At 41.5% G+C, this 12595-nt stretch overlaps 1 protein-coding gene across 9 annotated transcripts in view; it reads left to right on the plus strand.

Annotated features, from left to right (window-relative positions):
• Window positions 1-9472: 9472 nt before the first annotated feature.
• Window positions 9473-12595, plus strand: part of LOC311172126 (E3 SUMO-protein ligase RanBP2) — a gene marked incomplete at its 3' end in the record, with an annotated part of 72068 nt that continues 68945 nt past the window's right edge. For 8 of the 9 annotated variants that reach the window (XM_084235287.1, XM_084235288.1, XM_084235290.1 and 5 more), the window contains exon 1: window positions 9540-9734. In XM_084235287.1, the coding sequence (XP_084091413.1) occupies window positions 9663-9734 (72 nt within the window). In that variant the 5' untranslated portion in view covers window positions 9540-9662. Of the gene's footprint in view, window positions 9735-12595 lie in introns of all 9 variants that reach the window. The other variant, XM_084235295.1, reaches the window with a different exon arrangement.

Raw genomic sequence — 12595 nt, forward strand, 5'->3', positions numbered from 1 at the left:
CTGCTCCCCTCAGCAGTGTATTTCAGTCAGTCTGCCTGTTCTGCTCCCCATTCCAAAACATATGGGACACAGCAAAAGTAGTTATGAGAAAAATATATAGCAATACAGGATAACATCAAGAAACAAGAAAGAACTCAAAGGAACAACCTAGTCTCCCACCTTAAAGAACTGGAAAAAGAACAACAACAACAACAACAGCAACAAAAACCCAAAAGCTAGTAGAAGAAAGGAAATAATAAAAATAAAAGCAGAAATAAATGAAATAGAAGTTAAGAAAGCAATCCAAAAGATCAATGAAACCAAAAGTTGATTCTTCAAAAAAATAAACAAAATAGACAAAGCTCTAGCCAGGCTCACAAATAAAAAATGGGAGAAAGCACAAATAAATAGGATCATAAATGAAACAGGTGACATCACAACAGGCACAGCAGAAATCAAAAGAATAATCAGAGACTACTATGCACAGTTTCTATACAAACAAGTTCAACAATCTAGAAGAGATGGACAAATTCCTACAACTCTACAATCACCCAAAGCTAGATAAAGAAGAAACAGAACACCTAAACAGAACAATTTACAAGCAATGAAATTTAAACAGTAAGCAAAACCCTCCCCAAAAACAAAAGCCCAGGATCAGATGTATTTACAAATGAATTCTACCAACCATTCAGAAACAAACTAGTGCCTATCATATACAAACTCTTTCAAAAAAAATTGAGAAGGAAGAGATAATACCAAACATGTTTTATGAAGCCAGCATTATACTAATACCAGAACCAAACAAAGATATCACAAAAAACTACAGACCAATCTCTCTAATGAACACTGATGCAAAAATCCTCAGTAAAATCCTAGCCAACAGAATCCAACAATACATCAATAAGATAATTCACCACAACAAAGTAGGATTTATTCCAGGGACACAAGAATGGTTCAACATCCAAAAATCAATTAATGTAATCCAACACATCAACAAAAAGAAAAATAAAAACCCAATGATCATATCAATTGATGCGGAGAAAGCATTCCACAAAGATCAACATCCATTTATGATAAGGCCCTCAAAATTATCGGGATTGAAGGAACATAAAATTATAAAGGCCATATATGACAAGTCCATAGTCAATATCATTCTCGATGGTAAAAAGCTGAAAGCCTTTCTTTCCCTTCAGATCTGAAACAAGATAAGGATGTCCACTCTCACCACTGCTTTTTAATATAATACTGGAAACCCTAGCCAGAGCAATAAGACAAGAGAAAGACATACAAATCATCCAAATAGGGAAAGAAGTAAAACTATCACTATTCACAGATGATATGGTAATATACATAGAGAACCCCAAAATTTCCACAGAAAAACTAATAAAAATAATCCACCAGTTTAGTAAAATAGCAGGATATAAAATCAACACATAAAAATCAGTAGCTTTCCTATATGAAAACAATCAATCTGAAGAAGAAGAAATCAAGAAAACCATGCCTTTTATAATTAAAACAACAAAAACCAAATACTTGGGAATAAACCTAATAAAAGAGGTAAAACAGCTATACAAAGAAAATTATAAAACATTGTTAAAAGAAATAAAAGAAGACACAAAGAAATGGAAAGATAGCCCCTGCTCATGGATTGGACGAATTAACATCATCAAATGCCCATCCTACCAAGGGCAATTTACAGATTCAATGCTAGTCCAATAAAAATTCCAATGACATTCTTTAAAGAAACAGAAAAATATTGATGAAATTCATATAGAGCAAAAAAAAAACCCTGAATAGCCAGAGCTCTCCTGACTAAAAAGGAAGGGGATGGAGGTATCACAATCCCAAACTTCAAACTATACTACAATACCATAATGATCAAAACTGCATGATGCTGGAATAAGAACAGACACAAAGACCAATGGAATCAATTAGAAAACGCAGAAATTGGGCCTCCCTGGTGGCACAAGGGGTTAAGAACCGCACTATGAAGCAATCTGCAGCCTCTGCAGCAGGAGTTTGATCCCCAGCCGGCCTGGGAGAAACCCACATGGTGCAGCGGACCTCTTCCGCCTCACCTGCTGCTCCCCTCAGCAGTGTACTTCATTCAATCTGCTTGTTCTGTTCCCTACTCTGTCTCTGGTGAATCCTCTCACTCCCCACATCTCTGGCCTGTACCCCAGCTCTTGTATGAATAAATAAATGAATCTTAAAAAAAAAAAAAAGAAAACGCAGAAATTAACCCACAGATTTACAGACAACTAATCTTTGACAAAGGAGCAAAGAATAAGCAAGGAACAAGGACAGTTTGTTGAATAAATGGTGCTAGGATAACTGTACCACCACATGTAAAATAATGAATCTAGACCACAACCTCTCATCATGCACAAAAATAAGCTCAAAATGGATAAAAGACCTGGACATAAGAACTGAAACCATAAAATATATAAAAGAAAATATAGTTGGAGGAAGTATAGGTACGAGACATACATCTCAGTAACATCTTTAAAAATTCATCTTCCAAAGCAAACAAAGTTAAGGAAAATATAAACACCTGGGATTACATCAAACTGAAAAGTTCTGTACAGCAAAAGAGGCATTAACCAAAACAAAGAGACACCCTACTGATTGGGGAAAAAAAAATCTTTGCATTCCATATAACTAATAAGGGACTGATCACAAAGATATTAAAACAACTCACACAACTCAACAAAAACAAAGTAAACAATCCAGTCAAGAAATGGGCAGAAGAACTTAAAAGACACTTCTCCAAAGAGGAAATGCAAATGGCCAACAGGCATATGAAAAAAGTTTCAACATCCCTCATCATCAGGGAAATGCAAATCAAAACCACAATGAGATAACACCTACACCAGTAAGAATGGCACATATCAAAGACACTAGCAGGAACAAATGTTGGTGAGGATGTGGTGAAAAAGGAACTTTCCTACATTGCTGGTGGAAATGCAACCTGGTCCAACCACTGGCAAAGCTGTAGGGCAGTTCCTCAGTTTACTAAAAATGGAGCCACCATATAACCCAGCAATTCCACTCCTAGGGATGTACACAAAGGACACAAAAACATTGATTCAAAAGAATATTTGTACCCCTATGATTATTGCAGCACTATTTATAATAGGTAAACCTGGAAACAACCCAAATGTCCAAAAAAAGATGGCTGGATCAAGAATATATGGTATATATACACAATGGAATACTATTCAGTAATCAAAAAAGATAAACTCATGCCATTTGCAGCAACATGGATGGAGCTAAGAGGAATTATGCTCAGTGAAATAAGCCAGAAAGAAAAAGAAAAATAATGGATGGTTTCACTTTTAGGAGGCCTGCAGAGGATCCAAATAAGGGATGGGGAAGAAAAGTAATTATAATAAAGTAAATATCAAAATCAACTGGCAACTATAAACTAGAGACATCCTACAGGGGGAGGGATGGAAGAGGGGAGTAGTATTAAAATGGAGGTGGGAAGAACACAAGGGACTAGAGTGATGGTACACAGGTGAATTGGTGGTGGGGTTTTTCACGGGGACTATAACCGAGATGAGAAAGCATACCTTGTACAAAATTGAAGAATGGTGTAAAAAATACATAAAATTTAAAAAAATGTGCTTCAATGAAAAAAGCAGTTAGTAATTTTGATATTAAGTTGAAGAGTCTGATTTTAGTTAAATGGCTATTTCCTGCAAGTTCCAAAAATAAAAATTAAAGTCCTTTTCAACATTCAAAACCAAAAAAATAAAAAAATAAAAAAAAAACTTTAATGAAATTCTTCCATGTGCTGCCTGTTAAATGTTTCAAATAAAAAAAAATGTATACAAGCGAATGATAAAAAAATCTTGGTATGTTGTAGTTCAAGCTCAGCTGTGTGAGGCAAGGGGGCAATACCAGCAACTGAAAGGACCAAATTCCTGTCTGAGGTTGCAAAAAAAGTAGAAAAAGTAAAATAAGAAGTAGGAGAAAAAGACAGCAGTGTGATGGATAGTAGCCATTTGGTAAAGATCAAAGAGAGTTTAACAAACCTGAAGGAAGAAATTGTTGAACAGACATTAGAATTAGTGTGGTAGAACACATGTTACAGTAATCAAAAATGAAGAAATTCAACATGACTTGGGACATGCATACAATGATTATTCCAGCATCTGTAATAGATTCTTATTAAAACATATGTTTTCTTTTTTTCATAAAACAGTACTTCATTACCCACGGTAATAAAGATTTTTTATTTCTATATATATTTTACATCATTGTTCATTTTTGTACAATGTTTGATTTCTCCTCTCAGGTGTAGTCCCCATAAAATTCCCACCACCAACTCACCCATGAACCATCACCATAGTCTCTTGTTCTCTTGCTGCCCATTTTATTTATTTAATATATGTTTTACATCATTCTTCATTTTTGTACAACGTATGCTTTCTCAGGTATACTCCCTGTGAAATTCCCACCACCGATTCACCTGTGTACCGTCACCATAGTCCGTGGTGCTCTCCCCAACCCTGTTTTGGTCCTTCTCCCTCCTCCTCCCATGCAGAATGTCTCTGATTTGTAATTGCCTGTTGATTTTGATTTTTAATTCATTATAATTACTTTTCCCCCCAATCCCTTATTTGGTTCCTCTACATTCCTCCTATAAGTGAAACTATCTGATATTTTTCTTTTTCTTTCTGGCTTATTTTACTGAGCATGATCCCTTCCAGCTTCATCCATGTTGCTGCGAATGGCATGAGTTTATCTTTTTTGATTGCCAAGTAATACTCCATTGTGTATATGTAGCATATCTTCTTGATCCAGTCAACAAGCAACTATAAACCAGAGACACACTACAGAGGGGGCGGAGGGAGTAGGATAAAAACAAGGGGGGTCAGAATTGTATGGGGACTATAACCAAGATGAAAATGCATACATTGTGCAAAAATGAAAAAGGATGTAAAAATTATATTAAATAAATAAATCTATTGTTTCCTTGTTCATTCTTGTTGTCTTGTTGATCCGTTCATTGTTGTGAGTTATTAAGGTCCTCTAGTAGTATTTGGCTATCAATATTTCTCTTAACTTCTGGGCCTCCGTGGTGGTGCAAGGGGTTAAACAGTGCATTATGAAGCAATTCACAGACTCTGCAGCACAAGTTCGATCCCCGGCTGGCCAGGAAGAAACCCACATGGTGCAGCAGACCTCTCCTGTCTCACCCACTGCTCCCCTCAGCAGTGTATTTCAGTCAGTCTGCCTGTTTTCTGCTCCCCACTCTGTCTCTGGTGAATCCTCTCTCACACACACCCCACCCCTGCCCACATCTCTGGCCTGTATCCCAGCTCTTGTATACATAAATAAATAAATCTTTAAAAAAATATTTCTCTTAACTTCTGCTATTGTCTTATGTATCTTGATATAGGTACAATGCTTTTATATATGTGTATATAGATGTATGAGTTATTTCTTGTATTAAAACCTGAATCATAGTGTAGTGTCCATCTCTAGCTCTCTTATTTTAACTGGAAGTTATATTTTGTCAGATATAAATACAGCTGTTCTTGGGTTGCCATTTACTTGCACAACTTATCTTTGTTGGTGAGGTTCTCTTAAAAAGCAAATCAGGGGCCTGCCTCCCTGGTGGTGCAAGGTGTTATGTCTCAGCACTGTGAAGATATTGGCAGTCACTGCAGCCCGAATTGGATCCCTGGCCAGGTTGCTGACCCACACGCTGCAGCAGACCTCTCCTGTCTTTTCCGCTTCTCCCCTCAGTGGGGAGCAGTAGATCCTCCTGTTCTGCTCCCCACTCTGTCTCTAGTGAATCCTCTCACCTCCCCACACCTCTGGTCTACACCTCAGCTCTTGTATGCATAAATAGATAAAATAAATCTTAAAAAAAAGCAAATCATGGGCTTCCCTGGTGGGACAAGGAGTTGAGCACTGCACTATGAAGTGGTCCACAGTCTCTGCAGCATGAGTCTGATCCCCGCCCAGCCAGGGAGAAACCCACATGGCGAGGTGGGCCTCTCCTGTCTTGCCCGCTGCTCCCCTCACCAGTGTGTTTCAGTCAGTCTGCCTGTTCTGTTCCCCACTCTGTCTCTGGTGGATCCTCTCACCCCCTGGCATCTCTGGCCTGTGTCCCAGCTCTTGCATGTATAAATACATAAATCTTTAAAAAAAAAAAAAAAGCAAATCATGATCATATCAATAGATGAAGAGAAAAAATTTGACAAGATTGATAAGCAGCAACAAAGAGAGGTACTTAAAGAGATGAGAAAACTCTTGAGGACTTTGATAATTACCCATATTGTATGTCTGTTAGTTCAATTAATTCAGAATTCGAGAAATCATTAATCATGTAAAATGTAGATGAAAAATGTCACAAGCAAGATGTTTCTATGAATTAAACTCATAATTTATTGAATTTTCACAGAATTAACATGAGTGATGATGCCATTAGAGTGGAGTAATCTCATTGCTTTGTAGTTCTTTGTAGAGAACATTATAATTAGGTGTGTGATTCAGGGGAATGGCAGTTACTGTCAGAATAGGTTCAGATGGGACTGGTCTATTTTGGGAAAGATATGGGGTAGTATGGACATCATCATGGAGAAGAATGACTATTTTTAGGGCCTCCCTGGTGGCGCAGGGTGTTGAGCACCGCTCTGTGAGGCTGTCTGCAGCCTCTGCAGTGTGGGTTCGCTCCCCAGCCAGTCAGGGAGATTCCCACATGCCTCTGCAGACCTCTCTTACCTCACCAGCTGCAATGTCTTAGGTCTGTCTGCCTGTTCTGCTCCCCTCTCTGTCACTGATGAATTTTCTCACCCTCCAGCACTTCTGGCCTGTACCCCAGCTCTTGTATAAATAAATAAATCTTTTTTAAAAAAAAAGAATGACTATTTTTTAAAAAAACAGAAGGATAGACTCATCCTTCTATTTGGTGATGTGAACTCTGATGTTTTTAAGATTAATAAATGTACTTACGTGTTTTGAATTTCTGATAAGTTTTTCTCTTTTGTCACTGCTTTTCAACTTAAACAGATTAATGGTAGTAATTTTATTAGGTAAGCATGCTTGGGTAAGTGGTGTTACTGCTGTAGAGTAAGTGAAACAGTCAGGCTTTTATGATGCTGGCCTCTGTGGCTATCACCTGTGGCCTTGAATGCAGAAGGGACTTGGGACCATGAACCTGGGGCACACATGCCTGATGGTGGACACCTGGAGTATGGTGTGGGCACACATAACTGGTCATGCCTGAGCCTGAAGACTGAGGCTATAAGAGTAGTGTCACACAGGAACAGTGGTGGAGAACTGCTATGAGAGTACGAGTGACTACCAGAGAAGAGACCACGAGATAATGCCAGAGACAGCCCAAAGAAAGAGTAAAGATTTGCCAGGGGCTAGAAGGTTGGGAGGACTTCCAACCTCCTGGCTCCCTGGCCTCCCTGCCTTGCTACCCTGTGGGCTTTGCTCTACAACAATTGGTGTAGAAGTCATTAGTGGCCTGAAAAAGCCACTGAGGGCTCCAGGACTCTCCTTTACCCGTCTGCCCCAATTGATAGGGAACTTGCCCTGTACTTGCTGCCATTACAATTGCCCACTCCCTTGGTTTCTTTATCTGAGTAAAACTGAGGTAACAAATAATGGCACCTTTGCAAAATTGTAGAATTAAATGATTACTATATATGAAGTGCTAATAAAAGGACCTGAAACAACTATTTTCAAGGCATACTCACGCCTTCAGCTATCACCTGTGAGTTATGATTTCCAAGTACACCACCAATATTGGTGTTACTATTTAATCTACCTAACAATGCACTACCTACTAAGTGGCACCTCATGAAATAAAACAACTACCTAAAATATGATCTTACACCCTGTAAGTTAACTGGAAATTGTCAGGATTTTCGGCCCTCCCACCATTAGAGTCTAAGATCCACGCCTGCAGGCTTACATATGTGCCTGATGGCCGACTCTGGAGTAGGGCGTGGGCATGCGTAAGTGGGTGCACCTGGGCTTAGAGACTGGGTATATAAGGGCGGCATCACAGGGGTGCCAGCAGTGGTCGAAGCAGAAGCAGCAGCAGCACAAGGTAGCAGAGGTAGCAGAGAGACCACCGGCAACGCCAGGTAGCCCAGAAAGAGTGAAGATTCCTGGGGGGCTGGGAGGCCTCCCAGTCTCCTGTCCCCCTTTCCCCTGCCTGGCGTGTACCTGGTTGCTGCACTACAAATGATGTAAAAAGCTCAACTGAAAACCTAAAAAAGCCACTGAGGGCTCCAGGACTCTCCTTTACTCATCTGCCCCATCATAGAAAACCTGCTCTATGCCTTGCTGTCGCTACACATCCAGAAATATATTATTTACACATTATTCGTTAATGTATGTCAGTCACAGTAGTAACTTCACAATCATCATCTTATGTATCTCCAATATGATTGAAACAAAACAAAATGCTGTTGTTCCTTGGTTAAAAAGGCATGCTGTAGGGCCTCCCCGGTGGCGCAGCGGTCTTGCGCTGGGTTGCGAGGCTGCCCGCGGCCTCTGCAGCGCCGGTTCGATCCCCAGCCAACGAGCGAGGGTCCCACATGGCGCGCAGACCTCTCCTGCCGCCCGCTGCTCCCCTCAGCAGTGTACTTCGCTCCTTCTGCCTGCTCTGCTCCCCGCTCTGGCTCTGGTGAATTCTCTCACCCTCTTGCGCTTCTGACTGTACCCAGTGCTTGTATAAATAAATAAATCTTTAAAAAAAAAAAAAAGGCATGCTGTAGAAAATATGGAAAATATGGAAAAATTAAAAAGGATAAAAATATCCATAATCACATTTAAATTTCCCTGTTAAAAATGTCAAGATATTTAATTTGTTTTTCTACATAAGAAACTATCGTACACGTATACGATTGTTTTAAACCTAAAAATGCCTTCACCACTGAAAACATTTGAGAAAGTTCCGTTTTAAACTAATTTTTAAAAATTCTAATTCCCAAGGGGAATATTTTTGAAGATTTGGAAAATTCGGATGACTCAACAGCTTGACATGTTTACTGTTAACAGTTTGTTATATCCTGTTCTACTATTGAAATACACATAACCTGGCGGGCTAGTCATATAAATGTCTATGTGATTATAATCGTCTAAAAATAGTATTTGTGACCTTGTAACTACGCACTTTCAATTTTACCTTTTTTTTTTTTTTTAAGGCAGGAGTTTCAGCGTGTGCGCTTCTTAGTCACACGCGTCGGACATAATATATTTAATCACTGGCCTCCCCGACAGTGGTTCCAATTTACGCGATGGCCAATTTACGAGTTTGACCTCCACAGCATGGCGTGATTACAACTAAGGACAGAAGAACCACACTTCACAGAAGCGCTCAGGGGCGACATCCCGTCCACGCGGTCACTACTCCTCGGTCCCCGCGGGCGCTGAGCGTTTCTCTCCCACGGCCCACCCGAGGCAGCCAACAAGCAGCAGGCACACCCCGGACCACGGAGCCTGAGGCGGGGCCGCCTGCGTGTGCGAGGCGGGAGCGCCAAAGGCGCGGCGTGGCGCAGAGTGCTGACGTAGCACGCACGCGGGCGGGCCGTTCCTTTGCCGGCGACGGCGCTGCGTCACGGGCTTTCAGGCGCTTCGCTCCGGGAGACGGCTTCTCTGGGGCCTCGGCGGCGCCTACCGCGGCCTGGAGACGAGTCCGCGGCGCGATGAGGCGCAGCAAGGCCGATGTGGAGCGTTACATCGCCTCGGTGCAGGGCTCCGCCCCGTCCCCTCGCGAGGTAAGCTGGTCCCGGAGGCGCGGGGTTTTTGTTACTGGCCCGGCGGCGGCCTCGCGGCCCCGCGCGGCGCGGGCGTCATGGCTCCCGGCGGCCGCCGCTGCTGGCGCGTCGGGTCGAGGCGGGCCAGCTCGCGGTTCGGGGGCGGCGTGGCGCGCCGGAGCCGGAGGGGCGGGGGCCGGGAGGACCTGGGCGGGGGGGCGGCCGGCTGGCTAACTGGGGCCGTTGGGCTTTCGCTTCCTCTTTCTCCGGGCCCTGTCCCCGGAGTCCTCCCCCTCGGCCCCGTCCGGTCCCCGGGGCTCCTGGGCCGCGCCACCTCCTCTCCCGGGCTTGGGCGCCTGCCATTTCCGGCGGGATCGCTCCATTCTCCCGGACAGTTAACCGCGGTGGCGGAAGCGGCGCCGCCAGCCCGGGAGGGTGGTGGAGCCCGAGGGGACTGACGCAGCTCCGCGGTGGGCTCTCGCCGCCGAGACCGGTGGCCACCGTGGGCTTCGCGCGGGTCGGAGCTGGGGCAGTCTTCACGTTTGCACTTGCCTGACAGCGCGGGTGACGCTGGAAGACCCCGAGTTTTGAAGCTTCTTTAACTGCGATCGTGAGGGTTCTGCTTCTCACTTTATTCCCTGCTCCGGGCACTCCTTGGAAACTTATCTTATTTACTTAAAACAAACAAATCTGGAATCTTAGAAATTCTTAAATTTCTTATTGGGCGTTGTGGCTAATTTTAACCTTTTTAACAACACGCTCCTTTTAGATAAGTGATGTGCTAGATATTGCATTCGTCAGAGTTTTAGTGATTGGATCTGGAAGGTGAGCAAAACTATCAAAATCAAAGGTGGTGGGTGTGCACAGGATTTTTAGTCAGCTTGCTTGGGAGTGATGCACAGCTCTGCCGCTTATCATCAGTGTTGTGTGAGGCAAGTCAGTCCATCAAGACGGAGTTACAGTGTTTATAAGATTATATATGATGATCGATACTAAAATTTAGTGCAGTATTGTACACATAGTAAACACTAAATAAATGATGATGTTAAAAGGACAAGTCACTCGTGATTTGTTCTGGAGTAGGACCTGTGAGAATACAGGCCTGAGGAAATTAAATATAGAAAATGCAGGGAGGAGGATGATTATAAGACTAACATAGTCGTATCTTTTCCACGTAATAGGCATATCTTATATTTTGTATTCCCAACAACCCTGTGGATATTGAGACCAGGAGGTTATAAATAACCTCCTTGTTCTCGGCCAACTTGGTGGTTCAGCAGGAGTTTGGTAGTGGTCTAATTTAGTTCCTTTCTCAAATGATGGAGTTGGTTACAGCCTATTCACCAGAGATGAGGAAGAGTTACCTGTATACACATTGTTAACTTCAAACTTCTGGCATAGTAATTAATACAAATGTGGCAGAGTTTATAAGGGTTTTTGTAGCCCTGAAATTGATACTTTTATTTTTATAAAGCAAGTTGAGAACTCTTGAGATTCTTAGCTGGGACGGTTCCCAAAAGATAAAGATTCACTGGTCTAGGCAAGTTAACTTTTCCATTAGAGTTGTGAAGGCAGAATTTAATGGGATCTTTGTTTATATTGAAGAGTATTTTATTTTATTTATTTTTTTTTGCCAAATCGAGAAATATTGATTTTAGAACCTGGGGATTTCAGTGGACTATTGACTAGCAAGTGAGTATGAATTGTCTGTAAATTTAGGCCTAAATTAAATGACAAAGTAGGGAACTTTGGACAGCCTGGAAGGGAAATGGTTGTGGGGCAAAGACAGCTGCTGTGAAGAGGAGAGATTAGTATTTACTTGCTCTCAGTTTGGCAGACACTGGCGGTTAGTGAACTGACTGCTTTCTGGATGTCTGTTTTCTAGGCTGCAGTGATGGGTCCATAGACACATATCTTACCAGTCTTTCATTAGTTTATCTCTCTTGTTTTGCCATTTGTGTGCTGGCTACACTTGCTTTAGTCCTTGTTGGCAAATCTCAGTTGCTTTTTCTTTTTTTCAGATGACTTATATTTAATTTTCCTAGATTTCTATCTGATTGGTCTTTTCAGATTGACTTCTTTCATTTAGTGATGTGCATCTCAGTCATTTTCAGTTCTCCTTATGGTTTGATGGATAATGCATTTCTTTTTAGGACTGAATATTCTGTTTGGAATATGTACTATGGTTTACCCATTGCAATTTTGCCTATAAATATTTGTGTGCGTTTTGCATGGAAATATGTTTTTAGCTTCTCTGTGAATATCAAGTAATGTGGGATTTGGATTTGGGAAGTCTATGTTTAGTTTTGCAGGAAGTGAAAAGTTTGCCAAACTGTTCCAAAGTAGGTGCCCCATTTTACATTTCCACCAGCAATGGATAAGATGTATGTAGCACCACATCTTCCTCACTTTGTAAGCGTTGGAGTCTGGCCATTCTAAAAGGTGTGCAGTGGTATCTTGTTTTAATTATCAATTGAACAAATTGATGTGGAGGATCTTTTTATATGCTTGTTTGCTGTCTATATCTTGCTTGGTGATGTGTCTGTTAAGATCTTTTACTCGTTTTCTTTTTTTAGCTGTTGGTTTTCTTGTGGATTTTTTAAAGAGTTACTTGCCTGTTTGGATGACAGTCCTTTTTCTGTCTTTTGCAGAATAGAAAAGTTGAAATTTAATGATTTTTAGCTTATTCTCTCATGGATTGTGCTTTTGGTGTTGTATCTATAAAGTCATTACCACATTCAAGATTATCTAGATTTTCTCCTGTGTTGTCTTCTAGGACAATATTTTGCATTTTGTCTGTAGTCTGTTTTGAGTTAGGGGTTTGCTTTTTTTTTTTTTTTTTAAATTTTTTTTTTTGCATAGATGGACTGGGGTGTAGGCCA

Source organism: Talpa europaea (genome assembly GCF_964194135.1).
Source record: "Talpa europaea genome assembly, chromosome: 6".
In the NCBI taxonomy this organism is placed as follows: domain Eukaryota; kingdom Metazoa; phylum Chordata; class Mammalia; order Eulipotyphla; family Talpidae; genus Talpa; species Talpa europaea.